At 52.8% G+C, this 17,354-nt stretch overlaps 2 protein-coding genes across 7 annotated transcripts in view; one reads left to right on the plus strand and one right to left on the minus strand.

Moving 5' to 3' along the window:
• Window positions 1–2,389, plus strand: part of POM121C (POM121 transmembrane nucleoporin C) — a 52,778-nt gene extending 50,389 nt beyond the window's left edge. For both annotated transcript variants that reach the window (XM_045461879.1, XM_045461878.1), the window contains one exon: window positions 125–2,389. In XM_045461879.1, the coding sequence (XP_045317835.1) occupies window positions 125–222 (98 nt within the window). In that variant the 3' untranslated portion in view covers window positions 223–2,389. The remainder of the gene's footprint in view (window positions 1–124) is intronic.
• On the minus strand, window positions 2,388–15,629 carry NSUN5 (NOP2/Sun RNA methyltransferase 5). Of its 5 annotated transcripts, none has more exons than XM_045461882.1 (11): window positions 15,480–15,629; window positions 15,263–15,385; window positions 14,614–14,791; window positions 14,404–14,512; window positions 4,131–4,269; window positions 3,933–4,048; window positions 3,398–3,576; window positions 3,003–3,213; window positions 2,790–2,930; window positions 2,600–2,705; window positions 2,388–2,509 (listed from the first exon to the last, which is right to left on the minus strand). In XM_045461882.1, the coding sequence occupies exons 1-11, from the start codon at window positions 15,570–15,572 to the stop codon at window positions 2,495–2,497; spliced, it is 1,410 nt and encodes a 469-aa protein (XP_045317838.1). In that variant the 5' UTR covers window positions 15,573–15,629; the 3' UTR covers window positions 2,388–2,494. The 5 variants fall into 5 exon arrangements, with proteins under 5 accessions (XP_045317838.1, XP_045317837.1, XP_045317839.1 ...); XM_045461881.1 differs by having other exon boundaries at window positions 3,933–4,072; XM_045461883.1 differs by having other exon boundaries at window positions 3,933–3,940; window positions 15,480–15,615.
• Between the last annotated feature and the right edge of the window lie 1,725 nt (window positions 15,630–17,354).

The following is a 17,354-nucleotide window of genomic DNA, read 5'->3' on the forward strand; positions in this document are numbered from 1 at the left end:
CCACTGTTTGGGAAGCCCGGTTTAAGTACCGAATTCTGTCGGCCTAACCTTCCAGAGATTAGGGTACCCAGGGAGGTGTCCCGGATAGCAGCTGCCCTGATGAGACCTTGTTGAATCTTTCCAGGATCGGCGGCCCCTTCATTTTCCATTGGTGCAGGATCCAAGACCCCGGGGGCTCGGCAGCGACTGCAGGCCCGCAGGCAGCACACCCGCAAGAAATAGCCTTTGTCCCCGTTCCATACTCCCCCCCCCCCCACCCCCCTCCTTGCCCACATCTGGACCTCAGCACCTGCTAGGAAGAGCCTCTGACCCTTCTAGTTCCATAAAGCAACCTACCCCAGATCTCTGGCTTCTGCCACCAGGGAGGCGGTGGCAGCCCCGGTGGCCGGTTCCTGCTCCTTGAGGAAGAAGCCCCTGGCCTCTCGAGGGAGGGGGTGTGGGGTGTGCAGGGCAGGAGCCTGATCCCTTTACTTGAATGGCTCCGTGGTGAGGCTGGAGAAAACTGAAGAAACATCTGTACATACTGTCCTCGTCCTCCTCTGACTCTTGTCTGGTGTATGAACTTGGTCAGGCGGCCTCCCTTCCTGCCTTGCCCCCAGAGCCATCTCCTCTCGCCTGGCAGGTCGTAGGCACGGCCCTACCCACACGTGCCGCCGCCGTGCAGTGGATGATGGGAGTCGGGGAAGTGGGTCAGCCCCGCGGCTTTACCTTGCTTGGCTTGCCTATAAAAAGCGGTTCTCCTCGGGTCCCGTTAGGGGACTCTGCTTCCCCAGTTCTTGCTGCTTCGTCCGTCCCTGGTTCCCCGCAGGCTCTACTCCTTTTTAAAGGACCTTGAATCTAGCTTTGCCTTGGAGACCCCAGTGGGGCTGCTCCTGCTGGTCCACTTCCTCCTGCCAAGTCTGAGTCCATGTTTGTCCTCAACCCTCTGCCAGTTCGGCCCCTAAAAGCTCGGTGGCTCAAGACTGTTAGCCTGGCAGCTGCAGGGGAGCTACCTCGCTCCGGGGGAGTGGGGGGAGCGCCGGGAGCGGGCAGGATGTCCCCCGCTGCCTCCTTGCCCGCCTTCCCCGCTGGCCTCCGTGGGGCTCGTCCGCCTCCTCCCCGGGGTTGTATGTTTAAAGCCTTGTTCTGTGTTACTGTCTGATGCTCACGTCTATCGCTCTTTGAATCGAGTTTGGAGGAAGAATTGAATTGTATGAGTGGCGGCATGTTGGTAGTGCCGGACTTAACTGTTTCAAGTTTCTGGGGCCTCGCTAATTGAATGTGGAAAGTAGCACCGCTTTATGGCTACACGTGCTGACTCCTGGATTTTCAAATGGTGTTTTGACTTTAAGGGCTGGCAGCCCAAGAGGATGGGGCCGAGGGGGAAGCAAAGTCCTCTTCCCTCTGCTGTTTCCCTCTCGCCTACCTGACCCCACCGTGGGCTGGATCCTCCCCAGAATGTTAGAAAACCAAAATTAACCAACCACGCTTCAAAATTCATCCCCCCCACCCCCCCCCCTTCAGCAGACCCTCCCCTCCGTCCCGTTCTTCCCGTTCCCAGATCACATACCCCAGGCCCAAGAGCCTTGCTGCCAATGCCCATCCTCTTTGGGAGAAGTATGAATGCGTGTGTCTAAATTAAAAGAAAAAAATATTTAAACATTTTTTAACGAAATAAAAATTTATTTTTGTATTTAAGCTAAATTGCCTTTTAAATTCCTTCAAGCTTGGTTCACTGAGGTGGTTAAGTATAAATGCTATTGACTAGGAATTAGCTGTATAGTTAAGTTATGCCTGTGTGGACAAGAGGCTCAGACTGTCCCAGGCAGCTTTCCTGAGGGACTAGAGCCCCTTCGGGACACATTCTATAAACCATAATTCTTATTTTATAAATAATGTGACGTAGATGTGACTTGTCCCCCCTCCCCCCTCGTGACTGAGGTTGAGTGTGACGCAGGGGACTGCTCCTTCCCACCCCCCAGGAAGAGCAGACAGTATTTACCTGTGTGTGGTGCCCAGAGGCCTGGACCTCGAGTCCCGAGTCCCTGTTAGGATTGGGGGGGGGGGGGTGGGCACGGGTCTAGAAACCAAGCTTCTAGCGATACCTTCCGGAAGGTAGAGCCTCGTTAGTGTTAGTGTTCCGAGCTAGTTTACCTCAGGTCCACAGGACACTTGGCCCGGGAGCCCCCAAAGAGGGTGTCCCGGCGCGGCCTGAGTGTGTGTGTGGGTGTGGGTGTGTGTGTGTGTGTGTGTGTGTACACGTACGTGCACTGGACAGGAACGGGAGGCTGGGACTTTCCATTACAAATAAAGACTTAATTCCTGTGAGGCTAGTTGGAATTTTTAGTATGAATGTGAGATTTTTCTCCTTGCTTATGTCATTAAGAATAAAAACAAACTGTGATCTGTCGTAGACCATGTCCTGCTTTTTATTTCCGTGGGCAGAGCTGTCACGAGCACGAACACGGCCCGGGGAGGGGCCCAGGGGACAGGCAAGTCCACACTCTCCCTCCAGCTACTGCTTTCCTTCCTAAAGCAATAGAAACAAAAGAACCTTAAAACCCGCCGGCTGAGCTGCGGGACGGCGGGGCCCCCCCGCCCAAGGCACAGCTCTGCGGACCTGCTCGGTGCGGGGCGGCGCCCCAGGGGCCGCCGCTCTGCGCCGTCTCTTCCTCCGCGGGGCGGCCTCGGGTGGAGGTGCCGGTGCTTCGGCCCGGGAGACTGAGCTAGAAGGAAAGTACCTAAGTTAGAGGTGCCCGGGTCTTCCGGCGTCTTCCAAGCACCCCCCCCCCGCCCCGCCCCCCACTCACCTCGGCACCTCCACCCGTTCAAGTACGGCAACAAAGAAGCCGCCGGTGAGCGTGGTTTCAGGGGAGGCCCGGAGGCAGCGTTCAGCCCCCGGAAAAGTGCCGAGGCCACGGTGGGGCCAGGAGGGGAGGACGGGGACTAGCCTGTGGAGGTGAACAGACTTCTGGGTAAAAGACAGCAGCCCCCTTCCCAGGACCCCGGCGGGTCCCCACTACCTGAAGGTCCCCGAGTTCTGCTGCAGGGCATCCCGCACCACGTCTTCATTCTCCTCTTGGCAGAGGGAGCACGTGGAGTAGACCAGACGCTGCAGGGAGGGGAAAGTGAGCGCGTGGCACAGTGCTCGCCGCTGGAACCCAGCCAGGGCCTGCAAGCGCGCCTTGCTAGGTGTGCCTGCCCCGGGCTCCTCCAGCCGTCTGGTCGCCATACCTAGGGACAAAGCCTGTCAGCTGCAGACGGGCCTCGTTTCGTACTGAGATCCCTGCACTGCAGGGGACAACGTCTGCCCAGGGTCACCAGTATTAGACCGAGGCCAAAGCGAACCGCTGCCCCTTCCGCCGCGAGGTTGCCCCGCGTCTGCAGGTCCCGCGGCCAGGTTCTGTCCCCATCTCACCAGAGCCGCTACAAGAAGGATCCAGCAAGATGTACTGGACCTGACGGTAGCGCTGGTCGGAGGGCGATATCGCCAGGAAGTCCTCCTCGGCCAGCTCGCAGCACGAGACTCCGGCCCGGGCCAGCAGGGTAGCCATGGACGCCAGCCGCCCGGCGTCCAGGTCAAAGGCAAAGATCTTGCTGGAGAAGAGGGGAGAGACGGGGCGAACTGAGAATCCACAGGGAACCTCAGGGCCCACAGTTCTGACACGAGAACATGTCCCTTCACAGGGACACAGAAGAGAAGGGACAGTGGTTAGAGGGACCTGACCTGGAGACTCTGCCCCAAGGGTGAGGGATTCCTGTCTTCGCACCGGCCACCCAGAGGGCAGCTGAGCTTCGGGCTCCGCCACCAACTGCTCTGGGTCCAGAAGCGAATATTTAAAGGGAGATCCTCCTTTCGGCCTTCAAGCCCCCAGTGGGTCACAGTTTTCCTCATCTCGTCCTCCAAGTACAAGGTCAGACCCCAGCTCCCTCGGGCTGACCATGGCACTCACCCCTGGTTCTTGAGAAGAGCAGCCAAGTGACTGGTCTTGTTGCCTGGGGCAGCACAGGCATCGATGACGTGGGAGCCGGGGGGCGGGGCCAGCAGCACGGCCGGCAGACAGCTGGCCTGGCAGGCAGAGCAGGCCCTGGGCTGGCACACAGAGGCCCGGCTCCCTCTCCGTCCTCCCCTTCCCACCCACCTGCCCTACCTTGTCTTGTAGAATGAGGTGGCCGGCCTGGTACAGCGGGTGGTCGTGCAGATCCGTCTGGGCTGGAAACACCAGCAGCTCTGGCAACAAGGGATCCAGAAGAAAGCACTTCCCTTTGAGGGCCCGGAGGTCCTCAAGGCTGCCAGGGAACAGGAAGCATCGGCACGTCTGAGTTCCTCCGGGCTATGCGCCAGGCTGGCCGTTTCACACGTTTCCTCACTTGAACTGTTCATTCACGCGACAGATGCTCCAGACCGCCAGGAAGCGAGGGACAGGATCGATTTGATACGAATGGGCAGCAGAGGGGCGCCTGGGTGGCTCAGTCAGTTAAGTGTCCAACTCGACTTCAGCCCAGGTCAGGATCTTGAGGTTCCTGGGCTCAGGCCCCATGTCAGGCTGCCAGTGCCGAGCATGCTTAGAATTCTCTCTCTCTCTGTGCCCCTGCCCTGTGTATGTGCGCACGGGCTCTCTCTCTCAAACAAAAAAACCACCTAACTTGGACAGAGGTCAGTCCTGGGGAGGCGGGCACCGAGCTGACTGCTCAGGGGCAGGGGTCTCCTAATGTGAGCAGCAGAGACGGAAGCATCACGTTCCAAACCCTCGCGAAGCGGGCCGACAACGATGCTCAGTTCGGAAAGCCATCCACAGGGGCAGAGCTGGAAGCCAAACCCAAAGAGCCACTGCCTGGCGCACCGCCCGGCCTCCCAACCACGTGCTGCGGGCAGAAGGACAGAAGGACCGTCTACCACAGAAGGGGAAGGCGGACGCAGGGGCGGCTTCCCAGGATGAGGGGGATGGGAACGCAGGGGAGCAGTGGGGAGTGCACAGGAGCGGTGGCAGGCAACGGAAGCAGCGGGCACAGCACAAGAGAGCCAAGGACGGTTTAGGCAGGGGAGATCTTTCTGTGGCCGACCACATGACACGTCTGGAGGCGGAGAGACCAGGTCAGGGGCTGCTTCTGCCAAAGACGGAAAACCACGGGCAGAGTGGGGGGAGGGGGCAGAAAGATGCCGCAGGCAAGGGTGTAAGTGACGAGGGTGAGAAGAGAAGCATTTCCGGTGACTGGGTTGGGGTGGCCTGACCAAATGGTTGCGTGATGGTGATGTCAGCTGCCAGGTTAAGAGGGAATGCAGAAGGGGCAAAGGTCAGGGATGCAAGGACGGGTTCAGGGTCCACAAAGCAATCCCCGTGCTGCGCTACACTCACAACAGGAGGGATAAAAATCCTGATCGGCTCATCTGACAAAACTCAACATGCACTGAGGATAAAAACACTCTCAGCAAAGCAGGTGCAGAAGGCACACGCCTCGCCACAATAAAGGCCGTATGTGAAAAGCCCACAGCTGACATCCTCGGTGGGGAAAAGCTGAAAGCCCTTCCTCTAAGATCAAGATCAGAGATGCCCACTCTCACCCCTGTTACTCAACAGAGCCTGGTGAGCATTTGGGCGAGATCAAGAAGAAAAAGGCGCCCACGTTGGAAAGGAAGAAGTAACACGGTCACTATCTGCAGATGACATATATAGAAAACCCTAAAAACTCCCAACCAAAAAAACTTGTCAGAATTTTTTTTTTTTTTAAGTGTATTTGAGAGAGACAGAGCATAAGCAGGGGAGGGGCAGAGAGAGGGGAAGGAGAATCCCAAGCAGGCTCCTCGAGGTCAGTGTGCAGAGCCTGACTGGGGGCTCAAACCCACAAAACCGTGAGATCATGACCGGAGCCAAAATCAAGAGCCAGATGCTTAACTGAGCCACCCAGGTGCCCCCAAACTGTTAGAACTTATAAATGAGTTCAGTCAAGTTGCAGGATACAAAATTCATACGCAAAAATCTGTTGTGTTTCTACACACTGACAACCTATCTGCTGGGGGAGGTCACAGAGAAGATGTGACCACCTGTTGGGAGCAGGACCTGGGCAGTCAGAGGCTCCTCACCCCTGCCCCAGGATGAGCATCCTGCTTGCCTTCGCCCCTCCCAGAGGCTGCCTGAGGACACAGCCTTGAGAGACTAATACGGTCTTGAGACCATCTGGAAGGTATGAGACAACCCATTAAGGCCTCTGTATAAACTGAAGATTCTGGCAGGCAGGTGTATGTTCCCTCGCTTATGAAACCTGCCACCTAGGGGCGCCTGGGTGGCTCAGTCAGTTGAGCGTCTGACTTTGGGTCAGGTCATGATCTCACAGTTCGTGAGTCTGAGCCCCGGACCGGGCCCAATGCTGTCAGCCTGTCAGCACACTTTGGATCCTCTGTCTCCCCTCTCTCTCCACCCCTCCCCTGTTTATGCTCTCAAAAACTAAAACATTAAAAAACAAAAAAACAAAAAAACCTGCCACCTACCCACCCTTTGGTCTCTCCTTGCCCTCTGCATACAGGGGCCAGTTTCAGATCAAAGGCTGCAAACCAACAACGGATGAACAAGCCTGGAGACCAAAGACACGGGCCTTGGGAAAGGCGTCCACAGGGGAAGTCGGCAGTTGGCCGGCGACCTGTGGTGTGGGGAGGCGTGGCCCATACGTCAGCCTGTGGATCGCTGTACGAGCACAGGGCCGCCCGGGGAAGTGCGGGCCGCTTTAACCACACGGATCGCACGGCTGGGAAAGTGAGGACGTGGAGGGCGCTGTGGCAGTGGACAGCAAAACAGACGAAGCACTGGGGCTGGCGGACCCCTCGTACAAGGGAAAGCAAGAACAGCCACGGCAACCCCAGCCAGCAGGGCAGTCCCCGGTTCAGGAGACACTCCTGAGGAGAGTCTGCTCCTGCCGAGCTCACCGACGTAGCTGCCAAGCTCCAGCAAAAAGCCAGGGAAAGCAGCCAGGCGCAGCTGGTGCGGCCACGGGGCAGTGGCTTTTCCCTGACCACGCACGAGGCGGAGATGCCCTCCAGTCGGGTCTGCCTGGCGCTACTTCCTTCCTTAGACACCGGATTACTCTAGCCCACGGGGAGGCTTGGCCCTGTGAGGGGGACCTTCCCGGGCTTGTGGGACCCTGGGAATCTAGAGAGGAGATATAACAAATTCTTAGGGGGGCTGGGAGCGAGATGGGCCATCTGCACCCGTCTTTGAAGGCTCTGATCAGGCCACATGATGGCAGGGAAGAAAGCCGACACGATCTCCAGTCCACCCCCAGCCCCGGGACGGGATGCTGGTGTCCACGCTGAGCCCACTTGTGCCACAAAACGTAGAATGGATGCTGGACAACGTGCTGCTGATCTAGGGGAAGCGGAGCGGTCCCGGGGACGGGTGTGGGTCGTGGGGAAGAGCCGGGCCTGAGAGGGAGCTCAGAAAGCCAAAAAGGCTATCCCAATGGGCCACAAAGGGTCTGGGGAAAGTAACCTGGAAGCAAATGTGATCTGACCGCATCGCTGCAGGGACCCCACCTGAACAGAGAGGTCAGCCCATGGAAAGCCTTAAAACCCGAACAACAATTTCGGTCAAGAAAGTCCCTTGACACTGCAAGCTGGGTGTTCTGCCCCTGCCCGCGAATATGGAGTTTCTCTCTCTCCAGTACGAGGAAACACACCGGGCACAGATATCCCACAGGGCTGAACTCTGCAAGCCTCTTACGGTGAATTCACGCCGGTGCTGAGGGGAAACGCAGCTGGGAACCCGTAAACCTGTTACCCCCACGAAGAGCGACTGTCCGACAACACAAGCCGCACGGGGAGACCGGAAGAACTACCTAAGATCTGCGCCGAGTGGGCACTGTGCACCCTGCACGTAGTCCTTCCAACAGCCTAGCAGGGCAGACGGAAGAGCCAGAAGGCTCCTGGTGGGTGGCAACCAGGACCTCACAAAGCGTGAGATCACGACCTGAGCCAATATCAAGAGTTGGACACTTAACTGACTGAGCCATCCAAGTGCCCCAATGTTGGACCTTTCAAGTGCTCCCCCAAGGTCACCTGCACAACCCCACCATGTCATGGCATGGCAGCCAGAGACCTGTAAGATGGGCCCTCCACATTAACGCGATAATGGTCACATGTGCAGACCTGCCTCTCTCTCGCAGGACATCCTGCAGGCTTTGCTGGAGATCTGAGAGAGGCTGGGCAGTGAACCCACGGAACATTCCAGGCCCAGACACTGCCCCAAGGTTTTGGGAATCGTTTGGTCGGGTAAGACCTGCCTTGTCACGGACACCGTGATTGCCAGAAGGCACACTTATCCAGCCCCTAAGAACGTGGAAGATGTGTGTGAGCCTCTGCAGGGGTTTTTGGAGTCTGGAGGCCTCTTATTCCCTACCTGGCACAGTGCCGGGTCCTCTATACAGCCCGGTAAAGAAAGTGCACGTGTGCAAGCGGGGATCAGAGAGCGGGCCGCCTATGAAAAGGCAAAAATACCAGTGGGACAGATGAAAGCCCTGGGCGTCCCCCAAGCAGGGCTGCCACTGGAGTTCAGGGTGTCTGTGACTCTGGAAGGTGTGGGGCGGGCGCTGTGGCAGAGACAACAGACGGGAAGGGTGCCCCTGGAATTTGGGTCTCGGCTCTGGAAGGAGACAGAAGCCACGCATTCCGCCCCGTCCCCCTGGGCAGGGGGGCAACAGCTTCTAGCGGTGTGCCCCACGCTCCTCCAGGCAGAGCCTCTCAGGAAGAAACAGCACAGAGAGCGTTCTGACTGGTGATCTCTCAGAGCCCTGGCCCTTAACCCTCCGCACGGGCAGCGGGCTGCGCCAAGGGCACTGGCCCCGCGGCTTGGACAGAGGATGGTGAATAAGCCCCTGTGCGGTCAGGGCATATGACAAGACCCGTGGTTCCCCTGCAGGAGCCCAAGGCAGGCCTCACCTGTCTCCACACCCCGGCTCCGAAGGCACTGACGCCCCCTAGCGGTCAAGAAACTGATGCCCTAGCTCAGGTACGAACGAGCCCTAGTAACTGACCTTTGGCAGGCAGTGCGGACTAGGCGCGGAGGAAGCCGACCCACCATCGCCCCCTGGCGGGGCGGCCTGCTGCCGAGGAAGCCAGATTGCCCCGCAGACGCGGTGACTTGACTTGGTTCACCCGGTTCACTCGGTAACACGACCTGTGTGTTCTAAATAACGCCCGAGGTAACTGCCAAAGGTGCCTGCGGCCATCCTCCTGAGCTCCCAACCAGTAAGAAATTGGCAAACTGACTGGACCGGCCCCTCCCTCCAAGCGAGGGTTCTAACTGCGACTCGGTTTGCGTGGTTATCACATCTGGCCCAACCTGAGCTTTCCTGGCCTCCGCACCAACTGGGCCGCCACCGTTGGGAGACTGAAAAAGATCCGTGGAGAGACATCCTCATCGACCAGTGACTGGGGGTCACGTTTGAAAGGCCGTGACGTGCAAGACCGGGCAGAAGAACATGATACTGAATGGAGGCTCCTTCACCCACACACCCTGCAAGCAGCAGGACCGGCAGTCAGGAAAAAGAGATGTTTAACTTTTTTTTTTTAACGTTTTTATTTATTTCTGAGACAGAGCATGAGCAGGGGAGGGGCAGAGAGAGAGCGAGACACAGACTCCGAAGCAGGCTCCAGGCTCCGAGCTGTCAGCACAGAGCCCGGCACGGGGCTTGAACTCACACGCTGTGAGATCATGACCTGAGCCGAAGTCCGACACTTAACCAACTGAGCCAGCCAGGCGCCCCGGAAAAAGGGATGCTGTAACAAGCAGATTACGTCACTAACAGAAAACCACCTTGGCTGGGTGGACTAGGCACCGTCCCTGCCGTTAGTACGTCCGGATGATCCACCGGTAGGGCCTGCTGCCCCATATGCCAGACCGGGGACCCTGCCGAGACACCCAACACCATAAAGCAAACGGCTGCCGCCCCCTTACCGTGGAGCATCGTGCTAGGCCACTAAGCACACCAGGCTCCACCATGCCCGGGAAAGGAGTCACCCACTGACACGCACGCTGGGATGTCCCACACCTAGGTGGGGAGCTACCCGTCCCCCCCGGGATCCCGCTGCCCTGCGGCAAGCTGCACCTGCAGAAAGGCACCCCACCTGGAATGGCACACGCGTTCCTGGAAGAGGGGAGGAGGTGGGGGTCCCGGTCTGGCACATGCACCCCCCAGTCCCATCTCCTCATGGCGGACAGCGCCGCCTCCCCCCCCACCAACACTCGTGCTGTGGTCAACCTGGTCAAGAAACTAAAGCTGCCAGCCTCCCTCTCCTCAAGGCCAGATGGGCACAGTCTGTCGTCTATGAGGATATGATCATTTGGATGGTGCCTCTGTTCCTTCCGTGAAACTGGAGGACATTCTAGCACATACAGAAGCCCTTATGAAATTCACCCAGCCCACTGTGAATGGCAGCCAGTAAAGCCGGTCCTTACAGAACACTGAAATGTCTCTGATAACAAAAGCTGCCCTCCAAAACAGGATGGCCTTGGAAATTATTACTGCCTCACAAGGAAGCACCTGTGCCATTATCCAAACAGAATGTTCTATGTTTGTATCTGATGAATCCACTAAAGTACCATCTTTACTAAAATCATCTAAGGACACAAGTAAATGCCCTGAGTGATCTGACCTCCAGCCTAGAGGATTTTAAGAAATCAATGGTTTGGATCCTGGGGTTCTTGGAGGAAGAAGTTATCACTGATTTGGGGAATGTCTGCCTTAATCTGTTTTCTTCTGCACGTGTCTGTACCGTTGCTGTGGCTTCTGCCTCCAGGGCAGCCAGCCAGCTACCAAAGGAGCTATCTCCGTGCTCGTGAGACCCTCGCTGACCGCTCAGGGCACACTGAGGAAAACAGTCACGTGGGATTTTAAGAGCTTGTCACAGGGGTTAGTGTGGAGGGAAGTCACTGAAAGGACATGACTACCAGTTGACCTGTGAGCTGGACCCCGGCAATCAGAGGCTCAGCCCCTCTTTCCCTATCCTTGGGATGGGCATTCCCACTCGCCTTCTCCACCAGAGGATGCTCCAAGGACAAAGCCTTGAGACAGGGTCATGGTGTTGAGACCATATGGACGGTATACGGACATACCTCATTTCATTGCATTTTGCGCTTTACAGATAAGTGCGTTTTTTACAAACTGAAGGCGCCATTTTTCCAACGCTATCTGCTCACTTCTTGTCTCTGGGTCATGTTTTTGGAATTGTCACAATATTTTAAACTTCTTCATTATTAATTATGGTCATCTCTGATTAGTGATTCTGACTCACCAAAAACTCAAGTGATGCTCAGCATTTTTTAGCAATAAAGTATTTTTAAAATAGTTTTTTTTTGTTTTTTTTTTTTTTAGACATGATGCTCTATACACTTACGAGATCACAGTATAGTAGAAACATAACTTTCATAGGCAGTGGGAAACCCAAAAATTCATTCCACTTGCTTTATTGCAGTGTTCTGGAACTGAACCTACAATATCTCCAACGTGGAGCCTGTATGTGACTGAACCCAATTAAGGCCTCTCAATAAACTTTCAAGATTCTGGCAGGTGGGGGCAAAGATGTACTTGCTTTCCAGTTACCCAAGACAAGCCTCGTATAGAAGTTCCCTTGCTTATTGAACCTGCCACCTATCAATCTGGAGCAGCCTGCCTCTTTTTTCATTCCCTCTCTGGCCCTGCCCTCTATGTTTGGGGGCTGGTTCAGATTATATCTGGGAAGCTCCCAAGGAGGTTGCAAACCAACATTATCTTGAAAAAGAAATTAACAATCCCATTTACACTTGTACCCAAAAAAAATTCAAAGAGGTGAAAGTCCTGTACTCTTAAAACTATAAGATAGTGGGGTGCCTGGGTGTCTCAGTTAGTTAAGCATCTGACTTTGGTTCAGGTTCTCATGGTTCATGAGTTAGAGCCCTACATCAGGCTCTGTGCTGACAGCTCAGGGTCTGGAGCCTGCTTCATATTCTGTGTCTCCCTCCCTCTCTCTCTCTCTCTCTGCCCCTCCCTGCTCATGCTGTCTCTCTCAAAAATAAACACTAAAAAATAATAATAATAGTAATAGTAGTAATAAAACAAAATTACCTATTCTTGAAAAAACAAAGAAACAAACAAACAAAAAACCTCTAAGATACTGATGAAAGAAACTAAAGATGATACAAACAAATGAAAAGATAGTCTATTCTCATGGACTGGAAGAATGATGCTAAAATGTCCATACTACCCAAAGCAATCTACAAGTTCAATGTGATCTCTATCAATTCCGATAGAATTGTTTACAGACAGAACAATCCTAAAATGTAGAACCACAAAAGACCCTGAAGAGCCAAAGCAATCTTGAGAAAGAAGGACAAAGCTGGAGATACCACACTCCCTGATTTCAAACTATACTACAAAGGTATAGAAATCAAGACAGTATGGCATTGGCATAAAATCAGACACACAGATCAATGGGACAAAACAGAGAGCCTAGAAATAAACCCATACTTAAATGATCAATTTATGACGGAGAAGCCAAGAATATATAGCAGGGGGAAAAAAAAAACAGTCTCTTCAATAATGGTGTTGGGAAGGCTGAAGCCACACGCAAAAGAACAAAACGGGACCCCTACTTTACAGCAGACACAGAAACTAACTCAAAATGGATGAAAGACCTAAACGTGAGCCCAGGAAGCAGAACACCCCTGGAAGCAAACATGGGTGGTAAGCTCCCTGACATCTGTCTTGGTTTTTTTGATTTTTTGGATCCAACTCCTAACAAAAAGGAAAAGCAAAAATAAACAGGTGGAACTATGCCAAACTAAAAAGTTCTGTAGGGCACAGGAAACCATCAACAAAATGAAAAAGCAACCTACCGCGTGGAAGAAAATATCTGCAAATCACATATCTGGATAAAGAGTTAATATCTAAAATATGTAAAGAACACTAACTCAACCGTTAACGAAAAAAAGGGGGAGGTGGGATTAAAACACACGTAAGGAATCTAAACAGTTGTCCAAAGACAAACAGATGGCCAAAAAGTACACGAAAAGGTGCTGAACATTACTAGTCATCGGGGGAAATGGAAATGAAAGCCACAATGAAACATCACCTCACACCTGTGAGAATGGCTATTCCCAAAAAGAAATAACGAGGGTTGGTGAGGATGTGGAGAGAGGGGAGTCCTCGTGCACTGTTGGAGGAAATGTTAACTGGTGCAGCCGCTGTGGAAAAACACTATGGAGGCTCATCAAAAAATTAAAAAGAGAACTACCATATGATCCAGCAATCCCATTTCTAGGTATTTATCCGAAGAAAATGGAAACACTACTTCAGAAAGATATCTGGACCCCGTTTACTGCAGTACTATCTATAACAGCCAAGATGTGGTCGACGTGTCAACTAAGAGATGAGCAAAAAAAAATATGTAACTATATATACGTGTATGTGTATACCTACACCTGTGTACACACACACATAGGAATATTATTCAGTTCCCTCTAAAAGAATAAAATCTTGCTATTTGTGACCACACGGATGGACCTTGAAAGTATTATGCTAAGTGAAACAAATCAAACAGAAAGACAAACACTGTATGTTCTATTGGGTGGACTCTCTTTTTAAAAACAAAAACAAAACCAAAACCAACCAACCAACTCATAAATACAGAGAACAGATTTGTGACTGCAGACGGTGGGGCGGCATGTGTGCAAAAGGGGTAGAGACAGTCAAAAGGTACAAGTTTCTACTTGAAGTCTTCGGGATCTAATATACAGCATGGTGACTAATAAAAATACATTCTTGCATATTCAAAAGATGCTAAGAGATCTTAAAAGTTCTCATCACAAGAAAAACTTTCTGTAACTATGTGCGGTAACAAACGTTAACTAGATTTCTTGTAGCAATTCTTTCGCAGTGTACATACATACAAAGTCATTAGCCGTCTATCTGAAACTAATGTTATGTCAATTATAAGGGGGCGGGGACACTGCAAAATAAACCAATAGCCGTGTGTTTAAGCATGTTGCTTTGGAAGGATTTCTCTTAAATCTTGAATTTTGAATAAACAGGATTTAGCAATTTAAAACGAAGAAGGTGCAAAGTTCAGAGGGGAGATGAATTTAGTATGACACACACTGTGACTGTGGGGTCTGTTTACCACTCATATGACCCCGAGGGTAGCAATACTGAGAGAAGTCTAGACTGCGAGACACAAATCATCAGGCGCGAAGCAGGAATTAAGAGTTCGAGAAATTGAGGGATGCATTAGAAGAACATAGGAGGGAACCACAAGAATCCATGTTTAAGGGACAGAGGAAGACAGGCCTTGGAAGGAGAGGAAGCAACTGCCGGAAAAGTCCAAGAAACGGATCCCTGTTTCCCAGTGCCCCCCAGGCACGTCCCCTGGAGGAGGGCAGCCAGGAGGGGTTCTCAGCTCACCCGGAAGCCCGACCCTGGTAGGAGAAACCTTGTCTCTTGAAGTAATCAACCGCATCATCACAACAGGTCTTCAGAGTGTTCACCCGCACAAACCGAGGCACCTGAGAGGCTGGGAAGCAATCAGCAGTGAGTGGGCAGGATCGAGGCCTCTCTTCCCAAGGCCTGCGAGCTACCCTCCTCCACACAACTCCTTCCTGGGAGAAAGCTCACCTGGGCCAGGCTTGGATTCCACCTGCAACAGGTCCTCGTTCTTGCTCACACCTCGATGAACCTTGAGCCGGGCCAACTCAGCCTTCAGCCTTGCCTGGTGCCGGTCCAGCAAAGGTTTCCATCGGCCCCCACTGCCACCTTTAAAGCCCTTTCCCAGCAACAACTCATACACTAGTACCTAGGGATGAGGAAAGAAAGAGAAAAAAACCTTAAACGTGAATGTCTTGGAACTCCATAGTGTTGGAACCGCAAGCGCTGAACCAATCACCTATCCAGACAGCAACAGATGAAAGTGAGGTGTCCCGCCCAGGATCACAACGGATTTACGGCTGAGCCCTGTCTCGAAACCTGTCCCCAGGGCTGCTCAGCCCAGGGCTCTGGATCCCAACCTTCCTCCTTGTCAGCATCATCCATTTGTTTCGGCCAGTGTCCCTGCCACGGCTACTTTGCACTTTCGTCCTTATTTCATCTTCCACTCGGCTCGAAGTTAAAGCACTGTCATCCCACCTCAAATAACCCGGCTAAAGAGTGCTCATCCTCATTTCAGAGGGGCGACTTGCCGAAGTCACACCGTGGACGGTACCGCGCGGCGACCAGGTCCGGAGGGGGCTCACAGCCCAGCCCCGCCCCGCCCCCCCGGCCCCGGTACCTTGGCCAGGTGCGGCCGCAGTTTCTTCTCCGCGCGGAGGAGGCCGGCGCTGGTGATCACGGCGTCCAGCACGGAGGAGTAGCGCTGGGTCTCGCACACCAGCGCGTACAGCTGCTTCACGTTCTGCTCGTGGCCGAGAGGACACCGGCTGAGGCAGGGGCCCCCCGCCCGGGCTCCCCTCCCGCCCCTCGCCGGCCCGAACCCCGAACCCCACTACCTGGAAGCTGCTGGCATACACCAGCCCCTTGATGGAACCCCGCCGGCTCTCCACGCCCGCCAGCACGGACGCTGCCGTCGCGTAGAGCGCCATGCTCTGCTCCGGCGCCTTTACGGCTGTGTCGCGAAGCGTGCCCGCCTCTGCACCGCCCTGTCTGCCTGCACTTCCGGAGTCAAAGGGCACGGAGGTTCCGACCCGGAAGCCCCAGAGCTCTTCCGAGGCTCTCGGGCGTGTTTGCGGCCGAACCCTGGGAGCGCGTTTCCCTGTTTCGTAGCTCTTCGCTTTTTTTTCTAACAAATCTTTGCCAATCTCATAGACAATGGAATTTTGCTGCTGTTTTAACTTCCCTGAGGTTGACTATTTTCCTATGCTTATTGGTCCTTTGTAATCTGTTATGGTAACATGCTAATGTCTTTTGGTCACTCTTACAGCATCCCTTAGTGTCCTTTGTATATTACCATATATAGCTCGTCTTAGGTGTTATTTTTTCCAGTTTGTTTTTGTCTTTAATGTGGCTTATAGTTGTTTTGGACAACTGTAAATGTTTATGACAACATTTATAAAACTATAAAAAACGTCTTCACTTTTTACAAACTTTTATGGTGTCTGCCTTTGGTGTCATGCTTGGAAATCCCTTCACACCTTTATAATATAGAAATCGTGGCTTCGTTTCTTCACACTTAAATCTTTAATCCATTTATAATTCAGTTTGTACATGATGTGAGGAAGAGCTCTTTGTTTCCAAATGGCTAGCTTTTCAGGCATTGTAATCATTCATTTATGGGAAAGTTTCCCCAGCCTGAACTCTAGGAGAACAGGGATTTTGCAGTATTTGCCTCTGTCCCAAGCCCCCATGTGGTCAGTGGTACATATTGAGTGAACAGATCCAGTGCGTGTGTATCTCAAGCATTCAAGTAGGCCTCCATGGACCAGAATATTCCTGTCTGTATAGTCTCTGTATTGTCAGCAGCATGTCGGCAAGCATTTTGCAAGAAGGTTGACTCTACATTAAAATTGCTGAGTTGTTTAAAGGTTTAACCCAGTCCTGTGCCTCTAGGTTAATAAGTGATCTTTTAGTGAACTCCCCCAACCCGATCAAATCACATAATCTATTTTATTTTCTTCATAGCATCTGTTCCATATGTAGCTATGATTTATCCTCTAGCTGGCTCCACGAGGGCAAATCCTGTTTGGCTTATCAATCCCTACCTCCTAAACCGGTGTTTTTCTCACAATAAGGACCTAATATATCTGTTGAATAAGTGAAAGAGTGAATGAATTGAGCACAAATTGATGTGGACACGTGGACAGCTATGCCAGAGTTGACCCGTCCTAAATCCCAACCCCACTCCTTCAGGTGAGTGGTTAAAAGTGCAACAATATTAATAAAGCCCATAGTTGACTCAGATTTCCTTAATTTTTACCTAATGTACATTGTCTGTGCTTAAATACCAGGACACCACATTACATTCAGTCATCATGTCTCCTTAAGGCAACTCTTGGCTGTGAGTTTCTCAGACTTTCCTGGTTTTTAATGACCTTGATAGTTTTGAGGAGCCCTGGTGTTTTGTAGAATGTCCCTCAACTGGGATTTATCTGAGGTTTTCTTTCTCATGATCAGACTGGGGCTCTGGGTTCTGGGGAGGAAGACTCCCAGTGCCATCCTCATCAGATCTCATCAAGGGCATATAGTATCAACATGACCTTATTCACTGATGTTAACCTTGATCATCTGGTTATGGTCGTGTTTTTCAAGTTTCTCCACTGTAAACCTCTCTATCTTGTTCCCTCTGAAAAGAAGTCACTATGCACAGCCTGCCCTTAAGCAGTAGGGGGTTATACTGTCCTTGAGGGCAGAATAACTACAGAAATTGT

This window comes from Leopardus geoffroyi, chromosome E3, assembly GCF_018350155.1.
Source record: "Leopardus geoffroyi isolate Oge1 chromosome E3, O.geoffroyi_Oge1_pat1.0, whole genome shotgun sequence".
Lineage (NCBI taxonomy): Eukaryota > Metazoa > Chordata > Mammalia > Carnivora > Felidae > Leopardus > Leopardus geoffroyi.

Excerpts from the sequence above, each read along its gene's own strand:
- NSUN5 (XM_045461881.1), bottom strand. The coding sequence starts at position 15,572 with ATGGCGCTCTACGCGACGGCAGCGTCCGTGCTGGCGGGCGTGGAGAGC. Across the intron at positions 14,792-15,262 it reads TGCGGCCGCACCTGGCCAAG|GTACTAGTGTATGAGTTGTT; the intron begins GTACCGGGGCCG and ends CCTCATCCCTAG. Across the intron at positions 2,931-3,002 it reads CAGAACTCGGGGACCTTCAG|GCTAGTCCCCGTCCTCCCCT; the intron begins GTAGTGGGGACC and ends TCACCTCCACAG.